This window comes from Glycine soja, chromosome 1 (assembly GCF_004193775.1).
Source record: "Glycine soja cultivar W05 chromosome 1, ASM419377v2, whole genome shotgun sequence".
In the NCBI taxonomy this organism is placed as follows: domain Eukaryota; kingdom Viridiplantae; phylum Streptophyta; class Magnoliopsida; order Fabales; family Fabaceae; genus Glycine; species Glycine soja.
The window spans coordinates 36,025,450-36,039,481 of record NC_041002.1 but is presented as its reverse complement, the minus strand read 5'-3'; the positions used below and the strand labels follow the sequence as shown (position 1 = coordinate 36,039,481).

General features: G+C 35.5%; 1 protein-coding gene across 1 annotated transcript; it reads right to left on the bottom strand.

Moving 5' to 3' along the window:
* Positions 1 to 590: 590 nt before the first annotated feature.
* On the bottom strand, positions 591 to 2,031 carry LOC114415206. The gene is made up of 3 exons (XM_028379800.1): positions 2,011 to 2,031; positions 1,521 to 1,925; positions 591 to 1,439 (listed from the first exon to the last, which is right to left on the bottom strand). The coding sequence occupies exons 1-3, from the start codon at positions 2,023 to 2,025 to the stop codon at positions 759 to 761; spliced, it is 1,101 nt and encodes a 366-aa protein (XP_028235601.1). The 5' UTR covers positions 2,026 to 2,031; the 3' UTR covers positions 591 to 758.
* Between the last annotated feature and the right edge of the window lie 12,001 nt (positions 2,032 to 14,032).

The following is a 14,032-nucleotide window of genomic DNA, read 5'->3' as shown; positions in this document are numbered from 1 at the left end:
GTTAGGGTTAGTTCTTATTTGTTAGGGTTAGGGTTAGGTTTTTTATTTTATGGTTAGGGTTTAGTTCTGAACATGTTAGGGGTTAGGGTTATATTTTTATTTTAGGGGTTAGGGTTAGATCTTATTTTTTAGTGTTAGGGTTAGGTTTTTTTATTTTAGGGTCAGGGTTTAGTTCTGAACATGTTAGGGGTTAGGGTTATATTTTTATTTTAGGGGTTAGGGTTAGATCTTATTTTTAGTGTTAGGGTTAGGTTTTTTTATTTTAGGGTTAGGGTTTAGTTCTGAACATGTTAGGGGTTAGGGTTATATTTTTATTTTAGGGGTTAGGGTTAGATCTTATTTTTTAGGGTTAGGGTTAGGTTTTTTTATTTTAGGGTTAGGGTTTAGTTCTGAACATGTTAGGGGTTATGGTTAGTTTTTTATTTTAGGGGTTAGGGTTAGTTCTTATTTGTTAGGGTTAGGGCTAGGTTTTTTATTTTAGGGTTAGGGTTTAGTTCTGAACATGTTAGGGGTTAGGGTTAGTTTTTTATTTTAGGGGTTAGGGTTAGTTCTTATTTTTTAGGGTTAGGGTTAGGTTTTTTATTTTAGGGGTTAGTTTTTGAGTTTTATTTGGTTTACGGTTCATTGATTATTATAGTTTGATACGCGACATAAATATTATCCATAAGTAAGCCTTAATAAACTGAATATCATACATTACGCCATGAATGTCAAATTACAAATATACAACAAAGGCTTAATAAACGAAGACATGCAAATCATTCATTTTGGTGTCCGTGATGTCGTGAGGATGTGCCACATGGTCGATCCCATCTTCGTGCTTGGCGATCAGGATTTCTTCTGCCCCGATGCCTCCCCGCTTCTTCTTCGTCAGCCTCCGCAGAAAATGCGTGCCGCAAATCAACACCGAATAAGTCACCCGTATTAGGTATTTGTCCCGGTACATTCCATTGTGTTCCTAACGGGGCATTAGGTGTTGGAATTGGGCCATGATATTGCTGTGAAGGGGTCATTGTGGGCCATGAAAAATGAGCTTGTGTTTCCGCAACACCACCGAACGATTGCTGGCTTGCAGAAGTATCAGTGTGATGACCCTGAAAAGGATATTGATACATCTGGGTCGGATACTCAGCAAATGTTTGTGGCGTGTAATACATTCCATGGCCACGCTCCGCCATTTGTTGGGAATATTCTTCCGCTTCAACAATGTCCCTTCTTCTGTCTATCCCCTGAGTTTCAATACTTGACTGAAGCATGTGAAACTGTTGTGCAGGAAATTGACGCTCTGATGCGGGACCATGTGACACTGGCTCAGTGACTCTCTCTTGCTCTTCGGATAAAATTGTAATTTTTTCCACATAAGGCACGAGATCATCAAATGTGCATGTATTCCTCCCTTGAGGAGACACCATGTATTGTAATGCCTCCGCAACTTCACCCTGCATTTATAAGGGTAAGAAAATTAATGGCCATCATTAAATAAAAGTTCAAGTTAAAATTTGAAAAAAATTTAAAAATACCAATGTAGCCGTCTTTGCATTTGCTGGGTCAACAAACATCTTTGTCTTTCGCCTATACCAGACCATGTAGTCCGAGTTAAAACTCAATAGGCCTTCTTGTCGGGGATAAGCGTCGACCCTAAATGCATGGCGATTATTCCACTGATCAATCATTGGGGCGAACAATTGCCCCCAATTTTCGTCATGTTTCCCTTTCAATGTTATGCCATGAATGTTTAAGGGTTGTGAAGGAGACTCTGGAATTGGCTGTTGCATCCCAAATTGTCTCAATACTCTGTCCGGTTGGTGCCACTCAATAACTTGGAAACAAATTAGTGGCACCACCGCGTACCACGCGAGACTTCCGACTAAACAAACGGGAGGCAACAGTGATATTACGGTTGATGGGTACGGCTCCCACACAAACTGCATATAACAACATAGTTATGAACATTTTAGTAAAATAACACATATAATTTTTTATTTTACAAATAGAATAACATCTTCTTACCTCATGACGTTTCATAATATCTAACTTACGACGAAAAACTCTCACATCATCATTGCCGATATGTTGGTTTCCACGTCGCAGCCACCTACAAAGATTAAAATTTAATATATGCTAAAACCATTTATTCTATTGAAATGAAAGACGCTGCTAAAAATTACTAACCTATGCCCCAGTGGTGTATTTTCTACTTGGGAAGGAGTCCTCTTTGGAGCCAAGGTTGGACATCGTTCCCATGCCCACATTTGTAGTAAGATGCACATACCTCCGATTGATTTAGTTTTATAATCGGTGGCATTGCACATCTCTCTGTATAGAAAACCAAGTACGGCAGCTCCCCATGCATATCTGCCACATTCTTCAAAGTCACGTAAAAATTGAAGGTATCTTAGCGAAACTTTGTTACTGCTTTTATCAACGAACAAGACACCTCCAATGAATCTCAATATCCATGCACGGGCAAACCTTCGTACTTGTTCTTCGTCGTCGTCATTATTTATTTGGGCAAAATGGTGAGCCAGCCAACTTAATTTAACCACACTACCTCTAATTTCATCTTCTTGTGGTCTGACTCCCAATAATTCCTCACATAAATCAGCCCAATCAAGATTTGTTGGACCGATTAATGGTAAACCATCCACACTTATACCTAACAATACAGAGACGTCTTGGAGAGTAATAGTACATTCTCCGCATCTCATGTGAAAGGTATGTGTTTCTGGCCTCCATCTTTCAATCAGAGCACTAATTAATGAGGCATTTATTTTTAAGTACCCCATCTTGATAATCCAAGCGAAACCAGATTGTAGAAGAAAAGGAAAAATTTGCTCAGGAATTTGTTCTTCCCCTTGATACGTGGGGACAGCTCGTCTGATATGTAATTTCCTATCTTCTTCCCCATTCCAAACATGTTCTGAAACATGTTTAGGTTGCATCCATAATACATCAGCATCGATGGGACCAGACTTAATGTTAACATGTGATGAAGATGATGATGAAGATGCCATTGCTACTACAAAAAAAAAATATAATACATTATTTGTAGATAATATAAATTAAATTAAACTACACACATTTATAAAAACATTATTAAATATCTAACAATAAATTTGAAAAAAATCAAACTCGCCAATTTTTAATATATTCTATACATAAATTAAAATACATGTGAACAAAACTTTAAATAAATAATTTTTTTTCTACAATTAAACAAAATAATTGAATAAAATATGGACTAACAAATTATTTATAATACAAACAAATATTGAAATGCAAAAAATTATTTAAAAATATATATACAAAAATTATAATAATGTACAATCTATCATATATTTAATAACATAAATTTTCTAAAACAATTAATATTAACCTACAAACTAAAACTAACAGTGATCATATATATATATATATAACTAAAAACTAAAAACTAAAAATTATTGACTCAAACAATATTAACTTATTAATTCATTTATTTAAAACTATACTATCTATATATAACATACAAAAATATATAAGACACAAAAATATAACACTAATAAAACAAATTTACGCATCTCTAATATTAGAATTATTTATTTACGTGTAACATGCTTAATATTATAAAAACTAAAAATTTATGTCTACCTAAAATTTATAAATATGTATGCTAATATTAATTTATACATAATATTTCTACCTTATCTAATATTAAGTGTGTGCCTAATATTTCTAAGGCTAATATTAAGTGTGTCGGAACGTTTGGCTGTGGCTTACTAAAATATCATATATATACTACAAACTAACCTTCAAATATATACTACAAACTAATAACAGCATACTTATTTTTATACAAACTAACCTTCAAATATATATTACAAATCTAAAAATATATACTACAAACTAAATAATATTTTTATACTAACTAACCTAACCTACTCTTCAAATATCTGTTACCACATAAAAATTAATAACAAATAACAGCATACTTATTAATTTATTAATAATACTAACTAACCTAACCTTACAATACCTATTAATCTTAATTAACCTAAACTTACAATACTTATCTAGCTAACCTATTATTTTAAAAATATTAACAAACAGAATATATAAATCACTTATCTAGCTAACCTGTTATTTAAGAAAATCACTTACCAGCCAATTAGGAATTATGAACTATGGAAGAAAAAAACTCAGCAAGAGCAAGCACCAACAGCAAGCACGCAGAACACTCAAGAAATTCAAGAATGGAGAAAAGAAAGGTAGTAGAAGAAAAGAAATGTGAATCCAAAGTTTACGTTCAACTTATTTTATAGGAAAAAAGCGTATACAATGGTCAAAAGCTCTCTGCATCCCTAAACGCTATGCTGCATCCCTAAACAATGGAGAGCAGAAACAAGCCCTACAAGCCTGAAAAGTTGGTTCACGTGACATGGCTGTCTCGCCAGCACCCTGGGCGAGTCCCACTGCACTGCCAATCCCGCCAGACGTTCTGGCGGCAAGCCTCTAGCCCTATCTCGCCATTACGATGGGCGAGTCCCACTTCTCACTCCTACGTGGCCTATGTCGCCACTAGCAGGGGCGATACACCCCTCTCTCCTGCTTTGCCGCCACTGGCAATGGCGGGTTGAGCCTTGCCGCCAGTGGCAATGGCGTTTTCCGCCTAAAAACCGACCCCCTCCGTCATTAGTTTTAAAACAAACCCTTATACGTAAATAGTTTTTAAAATAAGACCCCCTTGGTAAATTTGCCTGCAAACTGGTCCGAGTTGATTCACTAAGTTATTAGTAATACCGACCAGGTCGCACGGGTCACACCGCTTTTGATCGGTTCGATAACATGTCTAATCTGATGAGTGACTTAAACCACCCAGGAGATCAATTCATGGTTCGATTGATTGAGTCCTGCCAATTTTTAAAACACTAGTTAGGCCCATATTTGGTCAGGCAAATTTAGCAGTTTCCATTCCACCTTTTAGCTTATACACTCCTCCTTCCCAATTTTTTTTTTCAAATTACCCTCATGAATACACTCCCTAAATTTCGCACCCTGCCTCACCGCATCTCATAGCAGCATTCCATCAGCAACAACAAACACCAACATAAACACTTACATAATCTCTTTGCGATCAATTTAAAAACATTGTTAGTCTTTTGTCAATATCATCATCATCATCGTAAGAAAAACATATGAATCTTCTGCGTCAATCTGATCCACTATACATGTGTCAACTCACTAATGCAATCTATTAGGAAATCCTTTAAATCTTATGGTTCCTACAACAAAATTCTGAAAGGTTTTCCAGCAATGAAAACCCACCCCCAACTCCAACCACGAGTATCTCCCAATCCTCCTCGACCAAAAAACCCACCTCCACAATGTGGTGATCGATGGCGGCAACCCCCTTTGTGGCATCTAGATTTCACATAAAGTGGTAACTAAGAATTTTGGCGTAATGATAGTGTTGTTCTGTTGTCACACTTGATCTAAAGGTTTTTGCACAAGATAGAGGGGGATTACTCCTGGCAGTGCAATAGAGCGGTTGAAGGTTTATTTCAATCTAGAAAATTAATAAATAAAATGGTCATGATGTACGGGTAAAGTCATTGTGGTTCTATTTTAATTAAAAGAAATCTTCTAAATTTAATATACCTTGTTCTCAATAGATCTAAACATGTTGAGCTCCATTGTCAGCTTAGTTAGGGTGATTGACGATAGCATGTAGAAAGTCAGAACATGATTTCAAGTGGTTAAGTAAATTAGAGCTGCCATAACGATTAATACCACAAATATTTTTTTGCCACAATAATTACATGTTGCAGTTAGATTTTTGGCTTCTTTGTTAGGAAGTTTTGTGAAGTGGTCCCAAACATTAGAAATAGGTTACTCCATCATTGCTTTAATGGGAAAACAACCAATCAATGGTCACCTAGTACGGAGCATTTAAGAAAGAATGTAACAAAAACAAATGGAGTAACTTAAACCATAGTTGCCAACTATAAAAAATATAATTATTGAACTAAATCCAAATCATTATACACACATGTAATTCATGGGAAACTTGTATCAAATCAAATTCGATAGATCAATTCCAATGCAAAAACAATATACAACACAATGTTTCTTTACTTACCAAAATAGTTGACACCAATTATATCCAACACCAGCCACCTACCAAAATAACAAGACCAGATCAATTTCCATAAAATAATCATTTTTAAAAAATAAATAGCATAATTTCCTTGTTGTATTAGTGTACAGTCATACATTTCCTTATAAAATAGTCTTTGGTAATAATCATACATAGTCTAGTATGGGATCCAAAGATTTAACTACATGTAACGAAAAAAATACTCGACATACATATCAACTACGCCATGATAAGAAAAAAAGTCAGCATTTTAAGCAACATAACTTGGGAGATTAAAGGGTAACCCAAAAATGCAAGTCTTAATATATCAGATGCATAGCAAAATAGATTTAATCGGCATACATTCCAAAAAAGAATAGCAGATTCAACCCTAGCCATGACTCTAACTTCGCTTGAAAATAGAAAAGAAGGCTTTAAACTGCATGAAAAAGAAGCCAAATTAGCATACAACCAAAACAAAATCCACTAACTAAAATTAACAAATTTAGTTCAACTAAGTCACAAATAACACTGAAAAGATGTTGTCATACCCTAATTTCGTCTGGGGACCATTGTCTGTCGGCATGCGACCTTCGTTTGACCACCTCAAAATGTTTAACACCCATCGTTGTGGAATCCGTAAAGTTCTGAGATGTTTTGGGAATAAACCAGTCAAAAACACGAAACGAGAGTGTATTTAGCAAAGTGGGGTGTGTGTAAATAAACGGCTACACTATAATTTCATCTGAGGACCATTGTTGATCACTTCGGAAGGCTTAACACTCATCGCGGAGGAATCCGTCTTTTCCGTAAAGTATGAAAAGGGGGGTGAACTTAGTAATTGGGGTGCGCTTAGAAATCTTCCTCAAGAAGCCTTGGGCGATAAGCACCTCCCTTTTCCCCTATAAATAGGGGAGGGGGGGCTGTTTCAAAAATGTTCATGACCCCTAGACTATGCATTTCGGCTATTTTGGGTAAAAAAACACATTTCCGTGAAGAAGAATCGAGTTGAAGTGCTTCCGTAACGCTTCCGAGACGTTTCCGTGAGCAAATCCGTGAAGATTTTCCTCCGTTCTTCACCGTTCTTCGTTCGTTCTTCGTTCTTCAACTGGTAAGTGTTCGAATTCAAGAATTTCAATTCATTTCTTGTTTTGTTTGCTTTCATCTTCATCTCGTTCACTTTTGATTTTCTTTTCTTCCATTTTTAACGAGCTTTAACCGTTTATTTAAGCTGTTATCTCGCCTAATAAATGATAAAATGAATTTCAACCGGTCATTTGTGTTGTAATGTCGTTTAATCACTGTTAAAGCAAAATCTAACCGATCGTTCACGCTGTAACATCGGTTAAACCAAAAAAAGCAAAATAATAATAAAATAATCAAAATATCTTTGAATAAAATAATCAAAAAAATCAATCGGACGTTTTTCTTTGGAAGTTTCCCTGAATGAATTGATTAATAACCAAAGTGAAACTAAGGCTAAAATCAACTCACAAATCAAGCTTTGTCCGCAAAAGTCACTTAAAATCGTTTTAAGGTCCAATGCCTTAAACGGTCCTCTTTGCTTTTATCGGTTAACATGGACCGTTCAAAAGCATAAAATCAACCCATAACTTTACCGCTTTTGCAAGAACTATGTAGGTCTGATTTCCTCATCGTAATTGAGGATACATAGGAGCAAAAACCCTGCTTTTGTCGACCACCCCAAGAGATCGTTAATGGTCCAACGCCTTAACGTTTCTCTCCTTCCAAAAACCTCGAGAGATCGTTAATGGTCCAACGCCTTAACGTTTCTCTCCTTGCAAAAACCAAGAGATCATTAATGGTCCAACGCCTTAACGTTTCTCCCCCTTTCAAAAATCAAAAGATCGTTTAAAGGTCCAATGCCTTAAACGACTTTTGTTCAGTTAAAATCAATCTTGCAAAAAAAAAAAAACAACTTAACCAACATTTAGTTCAAAAAGAACTACATAGGTCTGATTTCCTCATCGCAATTGAGAATACGTAGGAGCGAGGGAAACACCCTTGTCGACCACAAAAAGATAAAAAATACAAAAAGACCCATAAAAAACATAAAAACATAAAAAAGGGAAAATAAAATAAATTGAAAACATGATATTGCACATTTGATTAAAGGTTGTCGTCCATTGTGACGGACGCGTGGGGTGCTAATACCTTTCCCATGTGTAAAAACAACTCCCGAACCTTTCACGATAAAAGTTCATAGACCACACCTTTTCGATTTTTCCGACATTTTCCTCGAATAAACGTTGGTGGTGACTCCACGCGTTTTCCTTTCTTGGAAGACACACTCGTGAGTCTTGCGTCGCCCTCCCGCCGAAGGGTAGGTTGCGACAGATGTAGTCTCACAACATTGGCTATGACTGAGATGATGAACTAGCCCTGGCTGTAGATCCAACTCCCTCAATTCCTCCTCCTACTGAGCTTCATTGAAATTCTCAAACATTGAAAAAATATAATTAACTTGTATACAACATAATAACCAAATACTTTGGATAAGTTTCAAATTTAAGTTGATACTTGGTACAATCTTCTATGAAATTTCAATATCTTCAGTAATTTTGAGGTTTTTCAATTGATTTATAGTTGACCTCTACCAATTTTGGCCACATATAGGTGCCTCTGCCATTTCAGGCTTTAGAGACCTTCTAGAAAAATCTATAACCCTAACCTAGTGCTAAATGCACTATCTTAAGTTACTGTTGAAATTGGAGAAGCCAAAATATGTCTAATCATTCTTGAAAGTATGAGAAATCTTAAAGCATTTTGTTTCCAGCAAACAAGCAAATCAAAATTAGAACCGCCATCAAAACATCCTTTACTCAAATACCTCTAAAGCTCATTTTGTTTATAAATGAAATCTTTTTGCTTCAAGTTTCTCTTAAAAGCATTACTCCTAGCCAAATATGATGACATTTCAACAAGGACAATTGATTATTTTTAAGAAACACACGCTACTAGACCATGAGAAGATTGTCCAGATTTATTTTGTTCCTTATAGGCCTTCTTTTACCAATCAAATCATACATCTTAAACAATTTTTTTCTAATAGAAGTGAACAATTTAACAAAAGAGTGAGGGTGACATTTAAACAATTTTTCGAATCACCATTCTACAATCTGTAACTTGTAACAAGAGTAAAAAACCACACCAAACTACAACAATCTATAATGCCCTAAAATTTTGATAACTGAAAGATGTTTGATGTATTTCCTATATTTTTTTTTTAATTTCTTGATTAATTTGGATTAGTTGAAGTGTTGTGTGAATTATATTTGTGCAACTGCTTGGTGTAGATGTTAGGTTATGTGATGTTTGATTGATCTGCGTTGGAACAACTCGCTTAGCGACACCAGGCAACTAAGTGCAATTCTTTCCAAAGGAAGTAATTTACTTAACAACACCAACTCACTAAGCGCAATTCTAGCCAGCAGAGAAATTTTGCTTAGCGTGAATGTCTCACTTAGCGGCAAAAGTGAAATTTCGCTTAGTGAGACCAGCTCACTAAGCGAGTCTTGCAGGTTATAAATACGTACAATAGTGTAAAAACACATATTTTTCACTTCTTTTCTTCCCAAAACCCTCACCCAAACCATAGAACCTCCTCCTCCTCTACCCACGACCACCGGTGACCACCACGAGCTGCCACCATTTGTTATCAGACCACCACACATAGTAGAAGCCTTTAATTGGAGCAGAATATTCAAAACCCAACTCGTGGGATCGGTAGAGAATAAAGCCCTCGACCCTTTCTTTGTGGTTTCTTTGAAGTAACCGTGATTTCTATGCCTTCTCCTAGATAGATTGAGCCTATCTTTGTATCTCTTGCGATTTGGTTACAATTATTAGTTGTTTTTACTTTTCCTTTGAAAAACCCTTGAAAATGAGACATTGTAAAAGTTTCCTTTTACAAAATTTATTTCATTTTTGTGACCTTTGCTGAACCGTAATCACATTGACATGATTGAAATTTCAAAATGTTGTCTCTTTGATGTGGACCCCCCTTTTAGAATTGAATGGGTATTTGACCCCAAATGTTAAAATTGACCCTGTCTTTGAAATCTATACTAAATTGTCTTCGATTTGGTATATAGAGCACTGCTTTAGGACCAACAAACATGAACCTAAGAGATATCAAAACAATGCTTCTAGGAGCTAACGGGAGATCATAGGTAGGCTAGAGAAGTTTATGGTTTGTTTATAGCTTTTGATATCATAGTTGGAGTTTGGAAACCTAATTATGGGGTTGTATGTTTATCCTTGTTGCATGCTAGTTTTCAAGAGAACCTGTGTTTTAAACTAATGTGATGCAATATATTAGTTATTGATGAATAAAACTGTGAATGATGTTGTTGTATTGATTGGAATTTTTGGAAAAAGTCTTAATTATAGAGGAGACTCTACCTAAGAGTTGTTCTATGTACTATAGTTATTCTCTTTAATTTAGTAGTTTCCCTAAAATATCAATCTCGTTATACTACAAAATTGTTATTATATGTGATTTATGTTTTCTGAAGACCCGAGGAATGTGAATCTCAAACATGAGTTTATATATATATATATATATATATATATATATATGGAACATGATTGCTTGTGATGTTGATGATGATATTGAGATGGGATGAAATGATTGTTGATGTTGATGATGACATTGAGATGAGATGATTTTTGATGTTGATAATGACATTGAGATGAGATGATGACATTGAGATGAGATGATGTTGATGTTGATAATGACATTGAGATGAGATGATGTCGATGTGATAATGACATTGAGATGAGATGATGTTGATGTTGATGATGTCATTGAGATGGATGTATGTTATGTATGTACATGGGGGGTGTAGTGACCCTGTTTAGATATCCCTGGAGAGGGAAGGGGATTGCTTAAAAATTTTAACTATCCAAGGTCAATGCATTGTTGGAGCCCATGTTTCATATTGCATAATTGCATGGAAATAGTATAAACTTATCAATAAGTACCTATGGTTCTTCATGATGAAAAATCTTGGTACTTGAGTTTGGAATTCCCTTGAGACTCATGCTAATCAACACATATTTTTGGTTGTCCTCTTGTTTTTGATTGTATGTTGTTCTAGGTATACTAGAAGTTGTATCTAATCCTTGAAGATTTATAGTAGGAAACTGGTTGTGTGACTCAAATCTAGTTAGTCCTACAGGGATTGATCGGGTTCTTATCGAAAAAGATCTTCTCGCTGACTCATATTAAGATCTCAAGGCTTCTATTCTTGATGAAAAGGAATTTCTCCTATTAAAGGTTATTTCTACCTTACCGGAGTTATCTTGCCTAATTTGTTCTATGGTTGGAGCGGGTCTGGGGAATGACGGTGTGGCCTTGTCCATGACCCATTTTTCAGGGAGAGTCACTTCATCCCATTTTATGGTTCTTGGGAGAGAAACATTGGCCTTTGTCATATCAGTGATAAACAAAGTTGTCTATCCTCTTTGTGGTTTTAGAAGGACTCGTGATGCACAAGTGTTCATGACCTTGTACTGAATCCTATATATTAATGCAGCTGGGATTGATCCTTCCTTCATGTCAAGCCCATGAAAGTGGATGTTTAGGAACAGAGAGTCAAGAAGGTTTCTATCCATCAGACTCATTGTTTTGTTTGGGTAACAATTGAAATAGACTGGACCTTGTTCTAAGCTTGTTTCTACCGTTCCTATTAAGGAATCTTTGAATTTGTTGTGCCTAATATCTCTAAGACACATTAATACAACAACATCTATGCCCATATCAATTAAAGGCTTGATGGCTACTTTTACACATCCTATGTGCAGATATTTGTATTTTCGACTGTGTTCATAAATTGAGTTTTTTGAAAGTAGATGAAATTCTTCCCCTATGTCTTGACCTAAAGGAATATTATTTTCTATAGTTTTGATTATATAATCAAAATTATGTTTGTCTTTAATTGTCTCAGGAACATACAATATGTCCCGAGGGATTTCTGGAATACTCCAGTCATCCATATTTTGATTTATTTCTTCGAATCAGACCTCCTCATCGAAGAGATTATGTTTTGGGGCGACCTCGTGGGTCTGGTTTTCTTGCTCATTAAGCAAATTTAAATGTTTTGAGGAACCATTTGAAGATGATGAAGATGAATTAGAGCGAAAGGAAATGCGGGAGAAAGAACGTAAAAGATGAGACATGATAAATTCATCCTCTAGTATCTTCTCCGTCATGTGGTTCCATAGAAATGCTTCCATAAGGCTATATGTTACTAAATTTCTTGGATCTGAAAAATAAAAAAATTTTAACTCTTTATTTTTCTTTTTTTTTATGAACAATACAATTTGAACGCTACTCCTATAGCCATCAGTATATTATGTCTCAATATTTTATAAGAATAGTACACCTTAGCCTTACTGCCCTTTCTCATTTACGGGTCTTACTGCTACAGTACCATTCAACTAAAATATCAGACTATTGTACTTCCAAGAGTATTGTTCAAACATATATTGTTTAAATCAAACGTACTGTACATCATCAAGAATATAGTTTATACAATGTTTTAGATCCATGAAATCAATTAACATATACCTTTACGGACAATATTCCTACTTCCCCATCAGGCTCTGATACCAGAGATCAGCGGAACGAGAAATGGACAGAAAGGAAGTAAGAATGCAGTATGTATGTACAATATGAGAATAATATTTATTAAGTTCAGAAAACTGTAATAAAAGTTAACACACAAAAAAACATAAAAGAAACAGAAACGACGGTAAAGCCAAGTAGAATCTATGAGGGGGAGAAGAGAAGAAAACTGTAAATGAAATTATAATGCAGGAAGCATAAAAGAAACAGAAACGACGACAAAGTCGAGCAGAATCTGTGAGGGGAAGAAGAGAAGAAACTGAAGCGGCGGCAAAGCCGCACAAGATCAGTCGAGAGGGAGAGAGATATAAAATTTTTAATTTATTGAAACAAAAAGAAAAACTTACAAATATTTTTTCCCTAGCAGAGCTTCTCTCTCTAAAATTTGACTATCTGAAAATAAAGGGTACCTCACAACTGAGTCGAGGACTCCTTTTATAGCCAATTTGTTTTCTATTGATACACTGCCAATTATGTGACCGGAACTATTTCTACAGTACAAGTTAATTATAATTATTTATTATTGCTACAGTGCCAGTTACGTGACCAGAACTATTTCTTCAGTACAAGTTAATTATAATTAATCATCATTTAATGAAACACCAAAATAGTCATCCTCGTTTTGGTAAAATGGATCACCATCTTTTGAAGAATTCGTTTCTTCCTTTTTTGAGGAAGAGGCTGCATCTTCTTCTTGTTGTTGTAGAAGGTGTAACAGTTCTTTAAGATTCTTTGCCAGACTTTCTTTCGATCTGGAGCTTGCTAAGAATGCAACGAGTTAGGACTTCTGGTTAAGGAATAATGAAGTCTCTAGATCAACTGCTTTGAGTAGCTCTGGATGAGCTTTGAACCAAAGTTTGACCTGCTCTGGCTCTGCTTTGGATACATCAAATTGTGTCCACCACTTGACGAAGGCATGTCTCTGAAGTGATGGGAAGGTTTTATTTCCCTGTATTGCTTAGAGAAAATCCAAGATAGAGCAAAACTAGAAAAATATTTGAGATCGGCCAAAATTCGTGATTCCTGGGAATTATACAGTTTGTTAAATTGAGCATATCCTTGTTGGACTTGCTCCGGGAAAATTTCTGCTATTGGGCCAAAATAATCCCACCATTGAAGAAACCAATTGGGAAAATTGTAGACTGTGTTAGTCTTAAAGTAAATAAGCCATGAATGTTTGAATCTGGTGTTTTGGTGCTAGAATACTTTAGTCCAGGCATCGATATAATCCCAATAGGTGTATCCTATGGGATCAAAGGGTGCAG

What these genes read in the sequence shown, in the direction of transcription:
- LOC114415206 (XM_028379800.1), bottom strand. An exon ending in ATGCAAAGACGGCTACATTG is followed by an intron (nt 1,440 to 1,520) that starts GTATTTTTAAAT and finishes TTATAAATGCAG; the next exon opens with GGTGAAGTTGCGGAGGCATT.